We start from the raw sequence: 18,365 nt of genomic DNA, 5'->3' as shown, positions 1-18,365 counted from the left end.
TCCATTAAAAAAGAAAATAAGTTTATTCAAATAATTAACAAAGACGTTTGCAACCATTTTAAGTTAAACAATTGCGAATAAAATAAGGCATACCCCTCTCGTGGAATGATCACATAAAAGCCCCAAAACTGAATTCATCATGTTCTGCTTCAATGTAAAATCTCTATCCCAGAAGAATCCGTCAAATATGGCACAAATTTTCACCTAACCAATCAACATTCAGTGCCATTACATATCTGTGCCAACCAAGTCTCTAAGAGGAGGTCATTGTAAGAGTTGCATTTTCCCTTTCTACAAATCAGCGTGAAGTCTTCTCCGTCTGTATATCATCCACAATTTGTGCACTACGGTTAAGATGAGGGCGCTAGAGAGCTATTACGCACAGCTTTCACATAAACTTTAACTATTATTTTTCAGAACAAGAATGCAACACTTTGTAAACCAGGACCGTAGTCCAAGTTTGCCTAATAATCCTTTCCTATTCGAGCTTCCGAGGGAACCTTAACAATAGCTTGGTGATGAACACAGCAGCTTTCCAGTCTTCAAGTGCAAAACTTGAAGAAATCCACCATATAATCTTCCCAACTGACCTCAAATTCCCTTCGGTTAAGACAAAGAACAAAAAAAAAAAAGCCCTTTAATGTCATTCATTTAAAAACAATCTTTCTCTCTCAGCGATTACAGAAGCTAAAATGAGACTAAAAACTACTCAGGCTGTCAAATAGGGTATTTTTTTTGTCATTTATACAGAGAATACATATTTACAGTACACAGGCTCTGCTTTGAGCAAGCATCACAGTACAAAACATCTGACTGACCAATGAGATCCTTTATCCGGGATTAAACAACCAATCAGCAGGTTCGAATAATACTCAAATAATAACTCTGTACATGCACTGAACTCAACAGAACAATGTGTTCATCCACTAAACCAATAACCTTATTTCATATTTGTCCCAATAACCATATACATGATGAAATTAGTTTAAATTTAGCAGTAACCAAGTAGCCCAGTGTATGTTCCCATATAAATCTCATTATTATGATTTGTGCAAAAAAAGGGGGTAAATAAACTTATCATAATTACTCAAGGCCAGGGTCCTGCCTATCGACTGTCCTGCACAGTTCATCTCCAACCCAAATCAAACACACCTGCCTTTAATGTTCAAGTGATCCCGAAGACCTTAATTGGTTGCTTCAGGTGTGTTTGATTAAACTGTGCAGGACAATCGATAGGGTTGGGCACCATACGTTTGTAAAGTATAATTATTTATTATCAATTGTTATTTTTTTTGTAAATGTTCATCAGTTAAAAGACCCATGGAAATATTCCATATAAAAACCAAAAGATACCAAATTTAAAGCAAACATGACTACACAACAGATTCTTTTAAACAAGCACCACTGAAGAAAAAAAAAAATGTAAGTGAAGAGTTGGACACTTGATCGCTTTTATTTGTGTATGGTCATCGTGAGCTGTCAGTCACAGTGTTTTGTGGAGCGGCAGGGCAGGGCATTCCCGAAGTCCTCATATCCCATTCCCGACTGCAAAGTTCCTGCGTTCACTCCAACCACCGACTTGAATAAACGTGATTCAAACCGCTTGTGTGAGGTTGTTGTTTGGCCAAAGCTGTTCAAAGTTCCATTCGACCTGTGGCTTGAAGCGAAGAACACTAGTGCTGGTGTCCGATGGACAGCACTAGAGGGATCAGACATCCGAGGACCAGAGCTCCAACCTCCACTTTGCTCAGTCCTTTCCCTGCGCCGGCCCCGGGCGTGTGGCTGTGGCCGCCCATGCCGCCCACTTCTGGGAGGACGTGCACCGTAGCCACGTACAGGAAGGTACCGGCGGAGAACAGCATGGCCACACCGGTGGCGTTGACGTCTGATAGCGCCTCTTTACTGCTCTGGATAGAAGAAGAGGAAAAGGGTTCGATATATCACGGCGAAGCTCTTTTTTTGTTCTTTACTTAGAGGTAAAACTAAGTTTGAAACAGGTGAGCAGTAAAAAAACTGTTAAACATCCGATACCAAACCGCCATAGGCGTAATTTGCGGGTGGGACATGTCCCCACCACTTTTGAAACAGATGCAAATAATAACGTAAAGTTATATTTACAAATAAATAGTTGTAAATATAACATCTCTAGTAGACTAGCAAAGTATTTATTTCGTTTGTTTGTAAAAAGAGCGCTGAAATGTGTTGTTTTTGAAACCAAGTTTTGAAAGTAAGCTGACTCTGCGATCAGTGGCACTGATAAAGTGTTTTCTTGTGGCTCACAAGTCTTCACAAGGACGCGTGGTTTAGTCCATTGCAGAGACTCTATATTAGTTCCTGTGAAATCACAAAGTAAAATGCACACAAGCGTGTCCTTGCTTGATATACAACCACTGATAAACATAATCGGTTTTAATGAGAAAAAAGAAATTATTTATATATATATATATATATATATATATATATATATATATATATTAGTGATGCACCGATGTGAAAATTTGTGGCCGATACCGATAACCGATATTAACATTGCTGTTATGGCCGATACCGATATTTACCGATGTCGATATCCCTGTATAGAAAACACATAGCGAGGATTAGGGCTGCACGATATTGGTAAAAAATGACATTGTGATTTTTGATTTTTCTGCGATATATATTGTGATATAAAAACAATTTCACCAGATTACTTGAATTACTATATTTGGAAAGAATGAATCATTCTAGAATGACTGGGGTAGTTTTGTCATGGAGTAAATCTGCATAGAAACTAATATTAATAGAATGTTAACAAAATTTGTTAACATTCTATTAATCTATTAACCTTACACTTTACAATAAGGTTCCATTTATTAAAGTATACATTTAATGTGCACTTTAATAAATGGAACCTTATTGTAAAGTGTTTCCGATTTATGTCTCTTGAGCTCAGTGTTGGACAGATCAGTTGTTTTAACCATTCATTAAAGTGAATCGGTTCAAATGAGTCATTAGTTCGCGAATCGGATGTGTCATTAACGGAACCACGGCACACGTTGTGATTATCCAGGCAGTTTAGAACATCGCACGAGATTTGTCTCGACCTATTTTTACAGTCTATGGTCTCGACAGTCGACACAGAAAACATTTCATCAACAGATAGATTTTTTTTGGTTTATTGAAAGTGTGGTTTCACAATTCACAACCAGTAGTTCAGAAGAAAAAAACTTCGGTCTTCCGACCTTTTACCGTCGTGTATTCTCAAAGATATTCAGTCAACTCAATTCATAAACATGCGGGAGGGAGGGAGGGAGAGAGAGAGAGAGAGCAAGACATTTTGAAGACGGCGCGCGTGACCGGTGCTTTCACTCTCTCTTGTTCCCTCAGTTAAACAAGCGCAAGACATTTTGAAGACGGCGCGCGACCGGTGCTTTCACTCTCTCCTGTTCCCTCAGTTAAACAAGCGCAGCAGTCACTCATCTACATCACTTACCGGTCAAATATGGCTTTGGCGGGACAAAAATACGCATTAGGAAGGCTGGCAGAAAACAGCTCACCAGTTCCAGTCTTCGTGGCTTGATGTTTAAACGCACTTGCGCTTTTAATACGCGTGCAAAAACAAACATCCTCGCCCCACACTCACACCTACACGCACGTCAAATACACAGGGATGATCATCGGCCTGTTCACATCGGCCCTATTTTGACATCGGAACGATACCGATGTGTAAAAAATTGACCAAATCGGCCGATATTATATCGGCGGCCGATATATCGTGCACCACTAATATATATATATATATACACACATTTTTTTTATTTCAGATAATCAGTGGTTATATGATATGTTGCTATGAATCATATATCATTTTCTTATGCTATTAAAAAAAATGCTTGGTTCTGGGTTCTAATAAATAAATAAATAAATATATATATATATATATATTAAGGTTGTCAAATGATTAATCGTGATTAATCGCATCCAAAATAAAAGTTTTTGTTTACATAATATATGTGGGTGCACTGAGTATAATTATTTTTTATATATATACACATGCATGCTTGTATATATTTAAGAAATATTTTCATGTATATACTGTATATAGATTTATATATAATTTATATTATATATAAATATTTTATATATAAATAATTATAATTAATAATTTTCTTAAATATACATGAATGTTTATTTATTTATATATAAACAAAATAATTATACTCAGTGCACCCACATATATTATGTAAACAAAAACTTTTATTTTGGATGTGATTAATCGTGATTAATCATTTGACAGCCCTAATGTATATATATATATATTAGAACCTTTTTTTAGAAGCATAAAAAAATGATATATTATTCATAGCAATATGGGATGTTTGCACCAGCTCAATTCGGCACTCTAATAAAGTCACGTCACGTTTATTTATATAGCACATTATTAGAGATGCACCGATACGAAAATTTTGGCCAATAATTTTTTTTTTGAACGCTGATAAGCGATATATTGGCAGATAAATCCAAATCTAAATTTTTATATAATTTTTTTTGAGAGCCTGATTACAAAACCAAAAATCTCACCATTAAAAGCCATGTCCCAAGCACAGTCATTATAATTTTATGTAGCCTTTTGACAGACTTGCACATTGTACTTAATCATATTTTTCTTTTTGAAGTGATTTCAATCATATTTCAAGCAATTAAAACCCATCATGGCGAACAGAGCGCATCTGAAGTGTCTCAATTGAGGGAAATAATATCGGCATTAATATATCGACCCAAATTCCTAATTGGGCCGATAACATTTTAAAATGCACATATCGGACGATACCGATATGATGGCCAATATATTGTGCATCCCTACACTTTATATGATCCATTGCTTAAAATCAAAAATCAAATCAGCTTAAAATCAAATTAAACGAGTGATTGACACGGTCATTTTCTACTATAAAGGCACTGTGATACTTCAAGCGAAACCAAGGGGTGGTGATGGCACAGTGGATGCCTTTGGTGTGAGAGACCCGGGTTCGAATCCACTGTGAGACACCAATGTGTCCCTGAGAAAGACACTTAACCCCTACAGTAGTTGCTCCAGAGGCATGAGACCTCTGACATATATAGCAATTGTAAGTCGCATTGGATAAAAAGCGTCAGCTAAATGAATAAATGTAAATGTAAACCGAAGAACGAACCGCTGTGACGTCATTTTCACTTAAAGCATATCAGGGCCTTTAGATAAAGAGTGAATCTAGGACACAGTCAGAGAGGTGGAAAGGTTTTTTGGTGAACATTAAACATTCATGATAGTTGGCATCCAAGCGGTAAAAACGGCACTGCAGCTCAGTGATTTCCGTCTAAAGAAACAGAATAATGGGGCGTTTCATAGCAGGGGAGCAAGAGGTGAGTAATCTCCACTCAGCTGTTCTCATGGCGATGGGATGTGGGATGCCTACGGGCCGATCTGAAAAACATAGCGTGGGCCTCCATGGTTGTTATGCAACCCTGGTGAAGCATCTGAAGTTATATTAGTTATTGTGCCATTAAGGGGTAATTAGTAGACATAAAACAAAAATGTTAAATACTAAAAACCCTATATAAAAAAAATTGAGCACATATTTACATAAATTAGTGTCTGAATTATTTTAAAGGCAAATTGTAATATTAAAACATTTTCATATTATTTCATGTTGTTTTATTTACTTATGTTTAATGTTGCTTGTGCTCGGTCAATGTTGAGATTCTTTTTTAATTTGCCAATTAAAACACTCCAGTCTTTTTCCAGGTCTTTTTCACTTTATTCAAATTAAGCAAAACAAAATGACAAATGTTTACTTGCCGTCACATATTTGTGAGCTCGCCACAGGAATCTGAATTAAAGGGATAGTTCACCCAAAAATGAAAATTAAAATGTTGGTAACTATATACTATGGAAGTCAACGGCTACAGTCAACCGTCTGGTTCCCAGCATTCTTCAAAACATCTTCTTTTGTGTTCAGCAGAAAAGAGAAACTCGTACAGGTTTGGAACAACACAAGGGTGAGTAAATGATGACAGAATTGTCATTTTTGGGTGAACTAGCGTAGCGTCTTCTGGGATTTCAAACAGTTTGATTCTCTCAAGTCTGCATCCTTGATATCAAGAACACATCCGGGTACTATATGTGTGTGCACTTGCGTTCTTGAGTACAGGAACTTTAATGGTTGATAATGAACGGTTGAGAAACGGCCACTGACTTTACAAACTGGCGATTGGCTCTTTTATTTATAATGTAGGGCTTATTCCGCCATATCCTCCCATTCATAGTAATACGAGTGCACTGCCTTTGTATTTCTGATGCCTTTGTTTTAACCTAGTTCAAATTTAATGCAGATATTGTCTTTATCAAATTGACACCACCAAGGCTTACCAATAATTTGTTTTATTTTCATACTTGAACATACCTGACTGAGTCCTACGTAGGTGAGCATGGCCAAAACAGGGGCAGCCAAGGCAAAGACTAATAGATGTTTCCGGATACGATTTCTTTCTAAACCCGCATGCATGAGGAAAGAGACGAGTCCAAACGCAGCAGGAGCCTGAAATACAATAAATAGAGTCATAGAAAACAGACTTAAATTTAAATCTCAGTATAAAAAAATAGCATTTTCAATGCATAAGAAACACATTCATAAGGCTAAAAAAAAAAAAAAATTCATGTAAAATATAGCTGTATTGATTTATAGCCAGTCAATAAGATTTTGTTGTTGTTGTTGAAAGAAATGAATAGCTTTAAATTGACTAATATGATAGTCTTTAACATTGTCAAAAAAAAAAATCTATTCCACATATAGTGCTCTTTTGAAACTTAAAGGACTATAAATAATAAAAATAAATGTTTGTTTTGCACCAAATCAGCATATTAGAATGATTTCTGAAGGATCATGTGACACTGGGGTGTCATGCTATTTTGCTTTTACTCATTTGTAATATATCGAGTTTGCATTTTGAATTATTTGGAGAATTTATTTGGAAACACAATTGTAAAGGCGCTTCCATTTACATTTAGTCATTCAGCAGGTATGATACAAATGAGAAACAGCGCCAACAAGTTATCATAACTATGTTCACAGAACACTAGAGTAATACACAAGCTAGAAAACTTCATTAAGGTTGACTGTACCTTATGCAACATAATGGCCACAAACACGATGAGCTGGACGCTGGTCTGAGACGTGGACGCAGCAGCTCCGAGAGCAACACCATCAGCTGGAGCCACAGATACATCAAATATGATTTAATACAACACAGAATACACACTACTGGTCAAAAGATTGGAATAATTCAGATTTGTTGTGAAATTTCATGTTTTTAAAATAAGTCTCTTATGCTCACCAAGACTGCATTTATTGGTTTAAAATACAGTAAAAAATGAAATATTACAACTTAAATTAGTTGTTTTCTATTGCAAAATATAAAGGCAAAGCTGAATTTACAGCATCATTACTTCAGTGTCACTCAAGAAATATTCCTTTTTATTGTCGATGTTAAAAACAGCAATTTTATTAAGCAGCCAAAACTGATTTCAACATCGATATTAATGAGAACCATTATTAATAATTACACTAACAACTGAGAACCAAATCAGCATTTTAGATATTACTCAAAACTGTAAGAATGGAAAATAAACCAGAAAACAGTTATTTAATTAGGGCTGTCAAATGATTAATCGTGACTAATCGCATCCAAAATAAAAGTTTTTGTTTACATAATATATGTGGGTGCACTGTGTATAATTATTTTATATATATAAATACACACGCATGCTTGTATATATTTAAGAAATATTTTCATGTATATAGATTTATATATAATTTATATTATATATAAATATTTTATATATAATTATTTATTTTTCTTAAATATACATGAATGTTTGTGTATTTATATATACACAAAATAATTATACACAGTGGACCCACATATATTATGTAAACAAAAACTTTTATTTTGGATGTGATTAATCATTTGACAGCCCTATATTTAATATAAACTAGGGGTGTAACGATACCCTCATGTCACGATTCGATACATATCACGATACGATATTGTGATACTCCAAGACATATGATAAACTGTTAACAAAAAAAGTACTGTTGATTAAAATGCTAACTTTGATATTACATCGTGGGTTTAAATGAATAGGTTTGGACTTGGCGCTTGTAACCCAATGACAATGGTGACATCAAAATAAAAATATTCATGATTCTGAAGCTGAAAATACAGAATTATTTTAGATGAATATACTTGCACTAGACACATTTATATATCTTTATAATAATGTTGGACACTTTTTAGTGGTCAAGTTACATAAGTCATTTGGCATTATCAGGACCCACAAATATTCCCCCATTGCATTATTATACATATTAATCAACATTATATATAGTAGTTTACACTAAAACTTTTGTGAGTATTTTTTCTCACACAGTAATTTTTATTTTGGGGAAACTATCCACGATACGCATTGTTGCATTTTTGTATTGCGATAAATTGTGACACGATATATTGTTACACCCCTAATATAAACGATCATATGTTTCAGAATATTAGTATTTTTTAAATGTGTTGATCAAATAAACACAGCCTTGAAGTGCATAACATCTAAAATGTATTCAAATAGAAACCAGGTATTTTTTAAAACACTTTCCCAAACTTTTGACCAGTCAAATATGACAAAATTACAATCTGAAGCTTCCAAAATAACATACTACATATGAAACACATTTAAATATCTCAATTAAAGACGCATTACCAGTTCTTTCAATCAGTTTTACCTGCAGCATGGACGACCAAGCCAAGCGTAGTGGTGACTTTAGAGCTAGCAGTCCTCGCGGCTTCTGGATCTAAAAGTGTGGAGAGAACAGTTTCAGACACATTATGCCATCAGTTTATGCCATGATCTGATCTGTAGACACGGACCATCACTGTTGTGCATGTGAGCGCTGCCGATCTGATCCACCAACAGCATGAAGACGAAGCCCAGCACCAGAGAGACGCCGATATAAGCGTGGAGCTGCTCGTGACTGTGGCTGTGTTCACTGCTGGGTCCCACCACTCCGTCTGCAACCTTCTGATCTGACACTTCTGCTTCCACCTGCCCATGGCCATGGTGGTGCCCACCTACACCAAAACAAGAATCAGTACAGCTACTTTAGAAGTCTTTCATACATATCATCAGTGATGGAAACTACTAACTTAACTACAGTTATGGCGAATTAGCGAAAAACATTTTAAAGCAGGGATAGTTTACCCAAAAATGTATTTTCCAACCATGGCAGTCAATGGCTGTTGTGGTTCAAAATATCAAAATAAAAACTTGAGGGTGAGTAAATGAGGATACATGTGTCATTTTTTGGGTGAGCTATCCCTTTAAGAAAGCATTTGATCATAGAGATGTGAAAACGTTTGCACCAGCTCCACATTATCATTACAATTACACTGATATGATAGTTTGATTATAAAGTATTTTTGAGACTATACAGATCTGGCTGCATGAGATATAGTTAGTTTGAATAAATGTCAATTTGTTATGCAAAGAAAATGGCTTCAATGTCAGTATGTTATGCAAAGAAAATTGATTTATTTCGGCATTATCCTGAACATTGTATAATCACTCATTTCATGTGCCATTGAACGGAAGAGAGGCTCTCGGGAACACATGTAAACGTCAGTCATTAAAACGTTGTGATGTTCCTTCACACACACATTTGTCCACAGGCTTTGCATAGACAACCTAGGAAGCCGGGGAAGGTGTAGTTTTTTTAAGTTTCGTTACACGCCGTCCACACATTGGCAATAAACAATGATAAATACATCAATTCTTACATGTAGCCCCTTTAAAATTAATTTTAAAAAACTTGCTGTTTAGTGGGTCAAATTCACTTAGAATTTATATAATCACATGCATTTAATATAGATAACGACAAAACAGCCAGAAACTTTTTGTTAGTAGTTTAAAGCAATAAAAAAAGAGCTTGACTATAGTTGAACTACTCTAGATTGTAAAGCTACTAACTACTCATAATTTAAAGTAGCAGGTCTACCACACATAAACACATGAAGACTTCTAGATGTCAGTTTTCGGGATTTATGCATGGGAGAACTCTGCCCAAAACTTTGATATACATTCATTCTGCATTATTAAGAAAAGGAATCGATGCATTAACTGAAGTTTGATCTTGAATGTCACCTTCCAGCATTTCCTCATAGAGTGCATGAACTCCCTCTGGAATAATGACAGCCAGTGCAGTGCCACACAGCAGCCCAGCTCCCAACACCGTCACCAACTTCAGCTTCTCCTGGAGACAGAACACCAATCGCAGAATCAGAAAGCATACGGGCTCCACTTTATATATTCAGGTGTGAGGTTAACATCATGTGAATAACCCAGATATCATGAAAATATATTCATCAAAAGAGAAGAGGCATGCAGGTACAATCGCATTTCTGAATTATAAACTTAATTTGAACCTAAACTCTGGCTATATTTAGCCATTTTGATATTATCAGCATCAAAAAATAATAAAGGGATAGTTCACCCAAAAGTTTAAATTCTATCATTAATTACTCACTAGGGATGGCAACGATTAATCGCATCCAAAATAAAAGTTTGTGTTTACATAATATATGTGTGTAGTGAGAATAATTAAGTTGTATATATAAATACCCACACATGCATGTATACATTTAAGAAATATGTGCATGTATATATTTTATATATATTTTTTCACAATTAATATTATATATAAATATAAATATTTGATATGTTAATAACACATTTTTCTTAAATATATACATGCATGTGTGGGTATTCATATATACAAAATAATTATACACACTACACACACATATATTATGTAAACACAAACTTTTATCATAAACCATAAAATCAAACACGCCTGTTTAAACAAGATCAGCGTGGGTGGCAGGTTAAACAGCTCGTGTCTACAGTATAAACTTTAGGTTGATATAACATTCAAACTTATAAATTAATTTGCCCTTGGAAGCTTAAATCGAGCATTTGAAACACAAAGCACATCTCAAACATGTTTCTGAAAACCTCAGTACTGCACATTATAGATGTCTGCATTTGCAAACACATTATCTTCTGCAGATAAGTAAACACCCCGAGGCTCACACTGAACATGGAGTACCTGTCCTAAAGACACCAACTTACTGTAGACATGGCGACTCGGGTTCAAGCTCACCTCAGAGAAGTTAACAGCCAAGGGAATAGTTCCAGCCACGTAACAACCGACTAGCATAGCCAGAGACAGCAGACTGATGGAGCTGAAGTCATCCATTTCTGCTGAAGATCCCAGTTTAACAACAAATCCTGTGCAATCGGTCGATGTTTGGTGCCAGTCGGTGTATAAGCTGGTTAGCTAATAAGTTGTTTGAATCTATCCTTACAAATCACACGAGCATGCACTGCTGATGTGCTGTGAAGACGGTTTTGGAGCTCTTAGTACATTGACCTGATCGATTATCTCAACTTTAATCACACCGAATCGCGTCACGCTTAGCAAGGGCTAAAATCATGACAATCAGTCTGCGAATAACCACATAGAATAACAGATTTGTTCACGCTTGTCATGGTCTGCGTCTCTGATCTCAGGCCGCGGTTGATGACATGGTGGTTCCTAAATCATCAACATTGTTTCGTCGCGGTAAACTCATCTAGATTGCCACCTTTTCCGCAGTATCGCCACACTGGTCGCTAACTAGCCGAGTGTGTGATGTTGGCAGTCTGAGCGAAGCACTTCCGGGACACATCGCTGTCAAAACAAAAGCCCCCACCCCTCTCCAAAATACGCCAACATACTACTGCAAACGAAGAATTGAAGATGTATTTAAATACAATTTCAACATCTGTTAATAAGAAAGCAGTGAAAACATCTAGAATTTGTACCATGTTTAATATTCTTCATTAATGTTTTATTTTTTTCTTGTATGCCCTCATCTTTCTTTTCCTTCTCTCTTTTTTTCTTTAAGACTATTGTTAAATAATGTTATTTCTTTTCATATCTCCTCTTTTAATGTATTTGGTATCATAATGTCTCCTTGTTTTGATAGATGTTTACTGCTTGTATGTCTCGACTTGTTATGTTCGTTAACATTGCATTAATTAAAAAAAAACGTCCCCAAGACGCAGCCAGACTGTATGCTAACTAACTAGCAAACTACATTTACCATTTCCCCCATGTCTTTCAAAGGCATATCTATCTATCTATCTATCTATCTATCTATCTATCTATCTATCTATCTATCTATCTATCTATCTATCTATCTATCTATCTATCTCAGTGATGTCACAGGTGAAGTCTGGTGCATGTGAAGAAAGTTCTTGTACAGCACCCCATTCGCCACTGTCATCTGTCAAAGTGTCTGGTGAGTGTAAAATCAAAGCACCCACTTTATGCTCACATCAGTAAAAATAATTTTAAACATACCTGACCTTCTCCATAGCCATTGGTTCCAGCCTGCCAGGTAACACTCTTACCATCTTTTGTGTTTGGGTTGTGTTGACCAATAATCTAAAGTGTGCAGAGCCACAGGAGCTGAGTGATTTCAGCGGCATTGTTGACATTACACCATTTAAATGGAAAACACTAGAAAAGATGGATTCTAGAAACACAAATATACTATTGTCAGACCTCAAACAAAGCTGTTAATAATAGTTTGGCCAATTATAAGGCAAGGGATGTCAAGTTTCACAAAAAGACATCATAAACAAGATGACATTAAATAATTTATTTCCCTTTCTTGATTATACATGCTTTTGTATAAATTGGGGAAATGACCTGTACATCTATGTACAAGAAATATCACCACTTAAAAGGAAAAAAGTACAATAAATATTAACAAGTGTTCGGACTATGAAGCTAAAATTAGCTGTCGTTTATCAATTTCATGACATACCAAACTAACATTTACACAACATGATGTCATGGAGACAAAACTAAGAAGTTGATATTCATGAAGAACAGATTTTAAATCGTTGTCTATTTGACATTTCAACAATTACTGTAGGTAAACTGTATAGAGAACGTGTCTATCTAAAGAAAGGTTCGTTTCATAAGACTTCTTTTGATGGAGATGCTTAGGGAATGTCACTCAAGTAGAGATGCTGTCTCGGCAGCTTCATTCAAAACAAAAAAAGAGAAAAGCTGTCATTTTCTGGGATCAATTAAATACAGAAGGGAAATAAGAACTGCAAAACATTCCACATGTTTGAAGACTACAGTATCTGTAAAGAGAAACACTACACCATATTGTGTTATTTAAGCTAGAGAAATCCATCCGGTGCAAATAAGACTCACTTCTCTTCCATTTAAATCGTTAAAAGTGTGGTTCGGTAAGTGATGATTATTGATTTAGGAATAAAGAGGATGCTACCAAGCGGCTCTTTTCTGCCCTTTTGATAGTTTACGTTACCTTGAGCATTTTCATGTTTAGATCTTGAATCTCACAATTGTCAAGAAATGGTAGTCTCACCCCAAATTAAAAAATAAATACATTTTGCACACAAAAACCCCTATTTTAGGACACTGATATTATTTTCAGAAAACTAGGCACAATACTACTGTATGTGAAAGAGATTTTGTGAAAGCAGTATTTGTCATTTATGATGATTTTATCAACCTAACGAAGACTTTTTTTTTTTCAAATTACAGTAATACAAATGTGAGTGTATATTAAATATATAAAAATGAAATGGCCCTGAAAAAATCTTTGTCTTTATGCAGAATGCCTTTTTATCTTTTGATTTTGGGGTGAAATATGACTTTTCATCGTGAGATTCTCCCTTGCATCCAACATAAGACGTCATGACGCAACCAACAATAGCCATATTTTAAATTACTTGAATGCAGTTGTAGTAGACATGTTTAAAATTGAATAACGTGAAAACCCATGGCACAGAAATCTTGTTCCCCACAAGTCCCTACATCTCATTCATAAAACAGATGAACATATGATATTAATAAACTCTGACATGAAGGCACTACAAGGATGTTTGATAGGGGGCTGAGAAGAGACAAATCTAGTTAAATCTACTCCAACGGGAGCTGTACGTCTCCAATTCTGAGGCTCGATGACTCCGCTCACATTAAATGTGCTGTTGAGAATAAAGCTCCAATCGTCCTCTGACACTTCATTTGGGGATTCGACTTGTGCTTCACAGCCTCTAGTTGTCTGTCACCCAGACCGCTTTAAAAACGCATAAGCAGCAAAAAAAAAAAAAAGAGAAAAACTGGTCTTATATGATCTTTACAGGCATTAACACACCAATGCATCAAAGCCAGCACACATATTCTAGGCTCATAGTGCCAATATGAATATCAGCAGTACATGTCAGAGAACAGAGCTCACTCTTCACCCAAGCGCCACTTCTGGGACTCTTCCTGACGTGCATCTGGGTGGATCTGGTTCCTCATGCCTCCCAGCACATTGGACGTCGCTTCTGTGGCAACGATAAGAGGTTTAACAACAGCTGGAGGAAGCTGGCGCAGGACTCCGCCCACAGCGCCCGTCATGCCCCTCTGCTCATGCTCACGGGTCGCAGTGTCATAAATGGTCAGGGCTGTGTCGGTAATGCCCTACAAAACACAGTGCGTAAGGTTTATATAAAAATTAGGGGTGTAACAATGTATTGCAATACAAAAATGTAATAATATGTATCTTGGATTGTGACAATATGTATTGTGTAAAGTTATAGAGGAAAAAATTTTCAGAGCAAATATTAAAGGGATACTTCACCTCTGGAAAGATGAATGTGTATTTAAAATGGGTCATTTATGTAGAAGACATTTTTGAATTTGGAGCTTTCTAGACTGAGAAAAGCCAGAAAATGTAGTTTTGGCTTATGTGGATGAAAGACAACAACTCCCAGAATGCACTTGCTTCGATGCCCTCAGAGGCCACGCCTACTAGTAACAGAGCGCAGTAGTTATGAGGGTGGAAAGCATGGTAAGGTTTTCTACTAATACAAAGCTTAATGCTAAATATTAGTTTAATGTTGAATATAATGCATAATAATGCAATATTTGTGGGTCCTGATAATGCCAAATGTCTTATCTCACCAGGACTACATTATTTTAAATACCTCTAGTCAGTGACAGAGTGTAAGTATATTCGTTTAAAACAATTCTGTATTTTCAGCTTCAGAATCATGAATAATTTTTATTCTGGTGTCACTATTGGCACTAACAACCAATGTATTTCTTAAAAATGCTAATGAATTGCGCAATTGGGAATGTGCATTAAGAAAATCATTCACCTTTTATTTCATATTAACTAGCTAGGATTAAGCGTAAAGGGGTAAAAATGTATAATGTGAGCCAAATAAGGGCACAAAGTGCTCATACCTCTTTCACTACGCTATATGCCTTGGCCACCCCCTCTCGGAGGTCCACTGGCTGATGGGCCAGACAGTAATGCGAGTACCGTTTAATCTTTTTGCATTCTTTCTCATCTGGGACTGGAGACACCATGTCATAAGCCGTTTCAGCTGCCGCCTACACAAAACACATCACAAGTCATTTATATATACGAATAAGTGGAGCGAGTTAAGCTTAATGTGATCAGTATGATTAATATACAGTGATATGAATAAGTTTGGACACCCATGCTAAAGTTGCCTAAAAAGAGGAATTAAAAAAAAAAAAATCATCTTTTGGATATTGATCTTACAATATGCATCCTGATAAAGTTCCCTTGTCCTTTGGAATTAAAATATCCCCACATCATCAGGATGCATATTGTCCTGGATCCATGAAATAACTGGCTTTTAAAAATAAAAATCTGCCTGAGTCTATGGGAATTTAACATAGGGGTGTCCTGACTTATGCACCCTGTATTTTAAGGAAAAACATTTATTTATTTATGATACATTATTCATTCACAAAGAAAATTTGTGTCCTTAAAGGTTGGAGTTTTCCTCATTTTTCTAATTAAGGCATTAAGATCAATATCCAAAAGATGATTTTTTATTCCTCTTTTTAGGCAACTTTAGCATGGGTGTCCAAACTTATTCACATCACTGTATCTATGTTCCTCTGTGAATGTTTTCATCAAAATATGGCAATGGCAATCACCCCAAAAGGTCATACACTAAAAAGAAGTGACACAAATCAGAGTTTACCTGTATTGTTCGCACCATCCGATTGGTGAGCTCCAGAGCGGCCATTGCGGTGGATGTCCCGAAGGAAGCGGTGCCCCGCTGGAAGCCACGCACTATTCTTCCATCCTTACGGTACTGCTCAATGGGCAGCCAAACTAGATCCCTAAAACCCTGAACTACAGGTCAAACAAAGAGGAAACACTGCTTAACACTGCAAATAAAGCTGTCTCAATTTACACAGTACTATCGACTAAATATTGATGTCTCTTTTTAATGACTTGCAGATAAATCATGCATGTGTGACTGTGTTGTCCTAACCTAGCTGCACTAAGGAATGAATGGGTCCCACGCCTCCCAGAAGCCCCGGCAACTGGTTCTTCTTTATGTCATTCAGCCACTCATTAATGGCATATGAAAAGAGTTTGTCAACACCCAATAACCTGGAGGGAAAAAAATCATCTTGAATAAATAGGTTCAAATAGATTTGTTGGGTAATATAATAAATAAATTATTTTTTTTTTCTTTTCTTACCCTTGTCTGTAACACAGGCGTCGTAGTTTAAGCTCTGAGCAGTTCAGTTGTGTCAGCCCAATCACAATACCAGCAAATGTGCCCTGTAGAATAAGAATGCTTAATAATAAGCATTATATCAAACATTACAATTTTCTCATAGTTTATTTACCAAGAACAATTAGAAACTAAAAGCTTATTTGGAAGCTAAAACACATTGTTACTTGACCCAGTGCTTTATATTTAGATGAAAATACCATTTATTACAACACGCAGTGTAACCATTTTCAACTTTTTATGCATTTTGGCCGTTTGTTTACACAAAAACTGTGTTTTGGGGGACTGAAATGCAAACTTTTGAAACCGGGTTTCAAAGTGCAATTTTCTGAAAACAATATTGTTATCATCTGACATCTTATCATCTTTGTTATCTCCATGTAAATAACTTGTGAAAACGGTGACGTCATGCACATGCATATTTACAAATTGGCATCGCCAACTATTGGCCTGGCATAAATACAGCGTTTTAATGGTTTTCACAGATCCAAGTGAACGTGGATCGTTTTGACAATGTTGTCGTAAAAGATTGAGTGCTTTATATTTAGACGAAAATACCATTTATTAAAACAAGCAGTGCAGATCTGTTGTTGGACTGATTATGAGGGCATAGTGACAACTGAAGCTATTGTTGTGAGTTATGTATGATCTGAGAAAAATGTATGCTGTAACTGCGTTTTTATTTGTTTGGTAATATTATTATTTTTTGCTAAATATGGGCAGGTTTCAATAAGCTAATTGCTTCTGCCTGCTCCTTCTCAAACAAATTTTTATTTTTATTCTTTTATTTTGGTATTATTATTATTACTATTATTTATATATACATATTTATTTTTTGGTGGTTGTGTTTTACTTTGTGGTTTTAATTATTGCTTTGTTGTTGTGTATCTATGTTGATTGTTTTAGACAAATAATAAAGCAAGAAAGAAGAAAGAAGGGGACACATAGAGACAACCATTTTCAACTTTTTATGCATTTTGGCTGTTTGTTTACACAAAAACGGTGTTTTGGGGGCCTGGTTTCAAAGTGCAAGCTTCTGAAAACAATATTGTTGTCGTCTCCATATAAATTACAAAAGCGTGAATTTGTTAAAACGGTGGATATGCGCATTACGTGTTGAGTCTATACACGTGTAATGTTTCTTTACAAAGTGGCATCGCCAACTTTTGGCCTGGCATAAATACAGCGTTAGTCGTTTTCGCAGATCCAAGTGAAAGTGGATCATTTTGACAATGTTTTCATGTATGTACATGAAAAAAAACCCACAAAAAAGAATGTTGACTATAATCATTGCATATAGACCATTTCACAAGATGTAAACAACACTGGTCCAGAAGCACTTCCTGTTTCAGTTTGTAACCGTTTTCTTTATTTCACATGTAAAGAAAACATCTTAAAGATGTTTGTTTAACTTTTTGATTCAGTTTTAAATGTTCTGTTGGTTGTATTTTATCCCAGCTTTTATGTAGTGTTAAAAAACTGAAACAGGAAGTACTTCTGGACCAGTGTTGTTTACATCTTGTGAAATGGTCTATACAGTATATATATTGTCACTGTGCTCGTTACAATTTACAAATACAAAATACATGGAAAAAAAATGATGCCAAATGTATTTTATATTTCATTATTTTAATATATGAATAAAATATGATGT

The 18,365-nt window shown here is 35.7% G+C and overlaps 2 protein-coding genes across 7 annotated transcripts in view; both read right to left on the bottom strand.

Annotated features, from left to right (window-relative positions):
* Positions 1 to 11,784, bottom strand: slc39a9 (solute carrier family 39 member 9). Its single transcript, XM_039666260.2, has 7 exons — positions 11,229 to 11,784; positions 10,211 to 10,319; positions 8,941 to 9,141; positions 8,796 to 8,864; positions 7,142 to 7,227; positions 6,423 to 6,557; positions 1 to 1,907 (listed from the first exon to the last, which is right to left on the bottom strand). The coding sequence occupies exons 1-7, from the start codon at positions 11,322 to 11,324 to the stop codon at positions 1,674 to 1,676; spliced, it is 930 nt and encodes a 309-aa protein (XP_039522194.1). The 5' UTR covers positions 11,325 to 11,784; the 3' UTR covers positions 1 to 1,673.
* A 975-nt stretch (positions 11,785 to 12,759) lies between these two features.
* Positions 12,760 to 18,365, bottom strand: part of atg2b (autophagy related 2B) — a 29,970-nt gene continuing 24,364 nt past the window's right edge. For all 6 annotated transcript variants that reach the window (XM_089120548.1, XM_089120547.1, XM_039666276.2 and 3 more), the window contains exons 39-43: positions 16,676 to 16,758; positions 16,463 to 16,584; positions 16,166 to 16,320; positions 15,390 to 15,539; positions 12,760 to 14,621 (exon numbers count right to left, since the gene is read on the bottom strand). In XM_089120548.1, the coding sequence (XP_088976674.1) occupies positions 14,391 to 14,621; positions 15,390 to 15,539; positions 16,166 to 16,320; positions 16,463 to 16,584; positions 16,676 to 16,758 (741 nt within the window). In that variant the 3' untranslated portion in view covers positions 12,760 to 14,390. The remainder of the gene's footprint in view (positions 14,622 to 15,389; positions 15,540 to 16,165; positions 16,321 to 16,462; positions 16,585 to 16,675; positions 16,759 to 18,365) is intronic.

This window comes from Pimephales promelas, chromosome 15 (assembly GCF_988280905.1).
Source record: "Pimephales promelas chromosome 15, fPimPro1.hap1.1, whole genome shotgun sequence".
Lineage (NCBI taxonomy): Eukaryota > Metazoa > Chordata > Actinopteri > Cypriniformes > Leuciscidae > Pimephales > Pimephales promelas.
The sequence above is the reverse complement of the archived record's forward strand: the minus strand, read 5'-3'. Positions and strand labels throughout refer to the sequence as shown.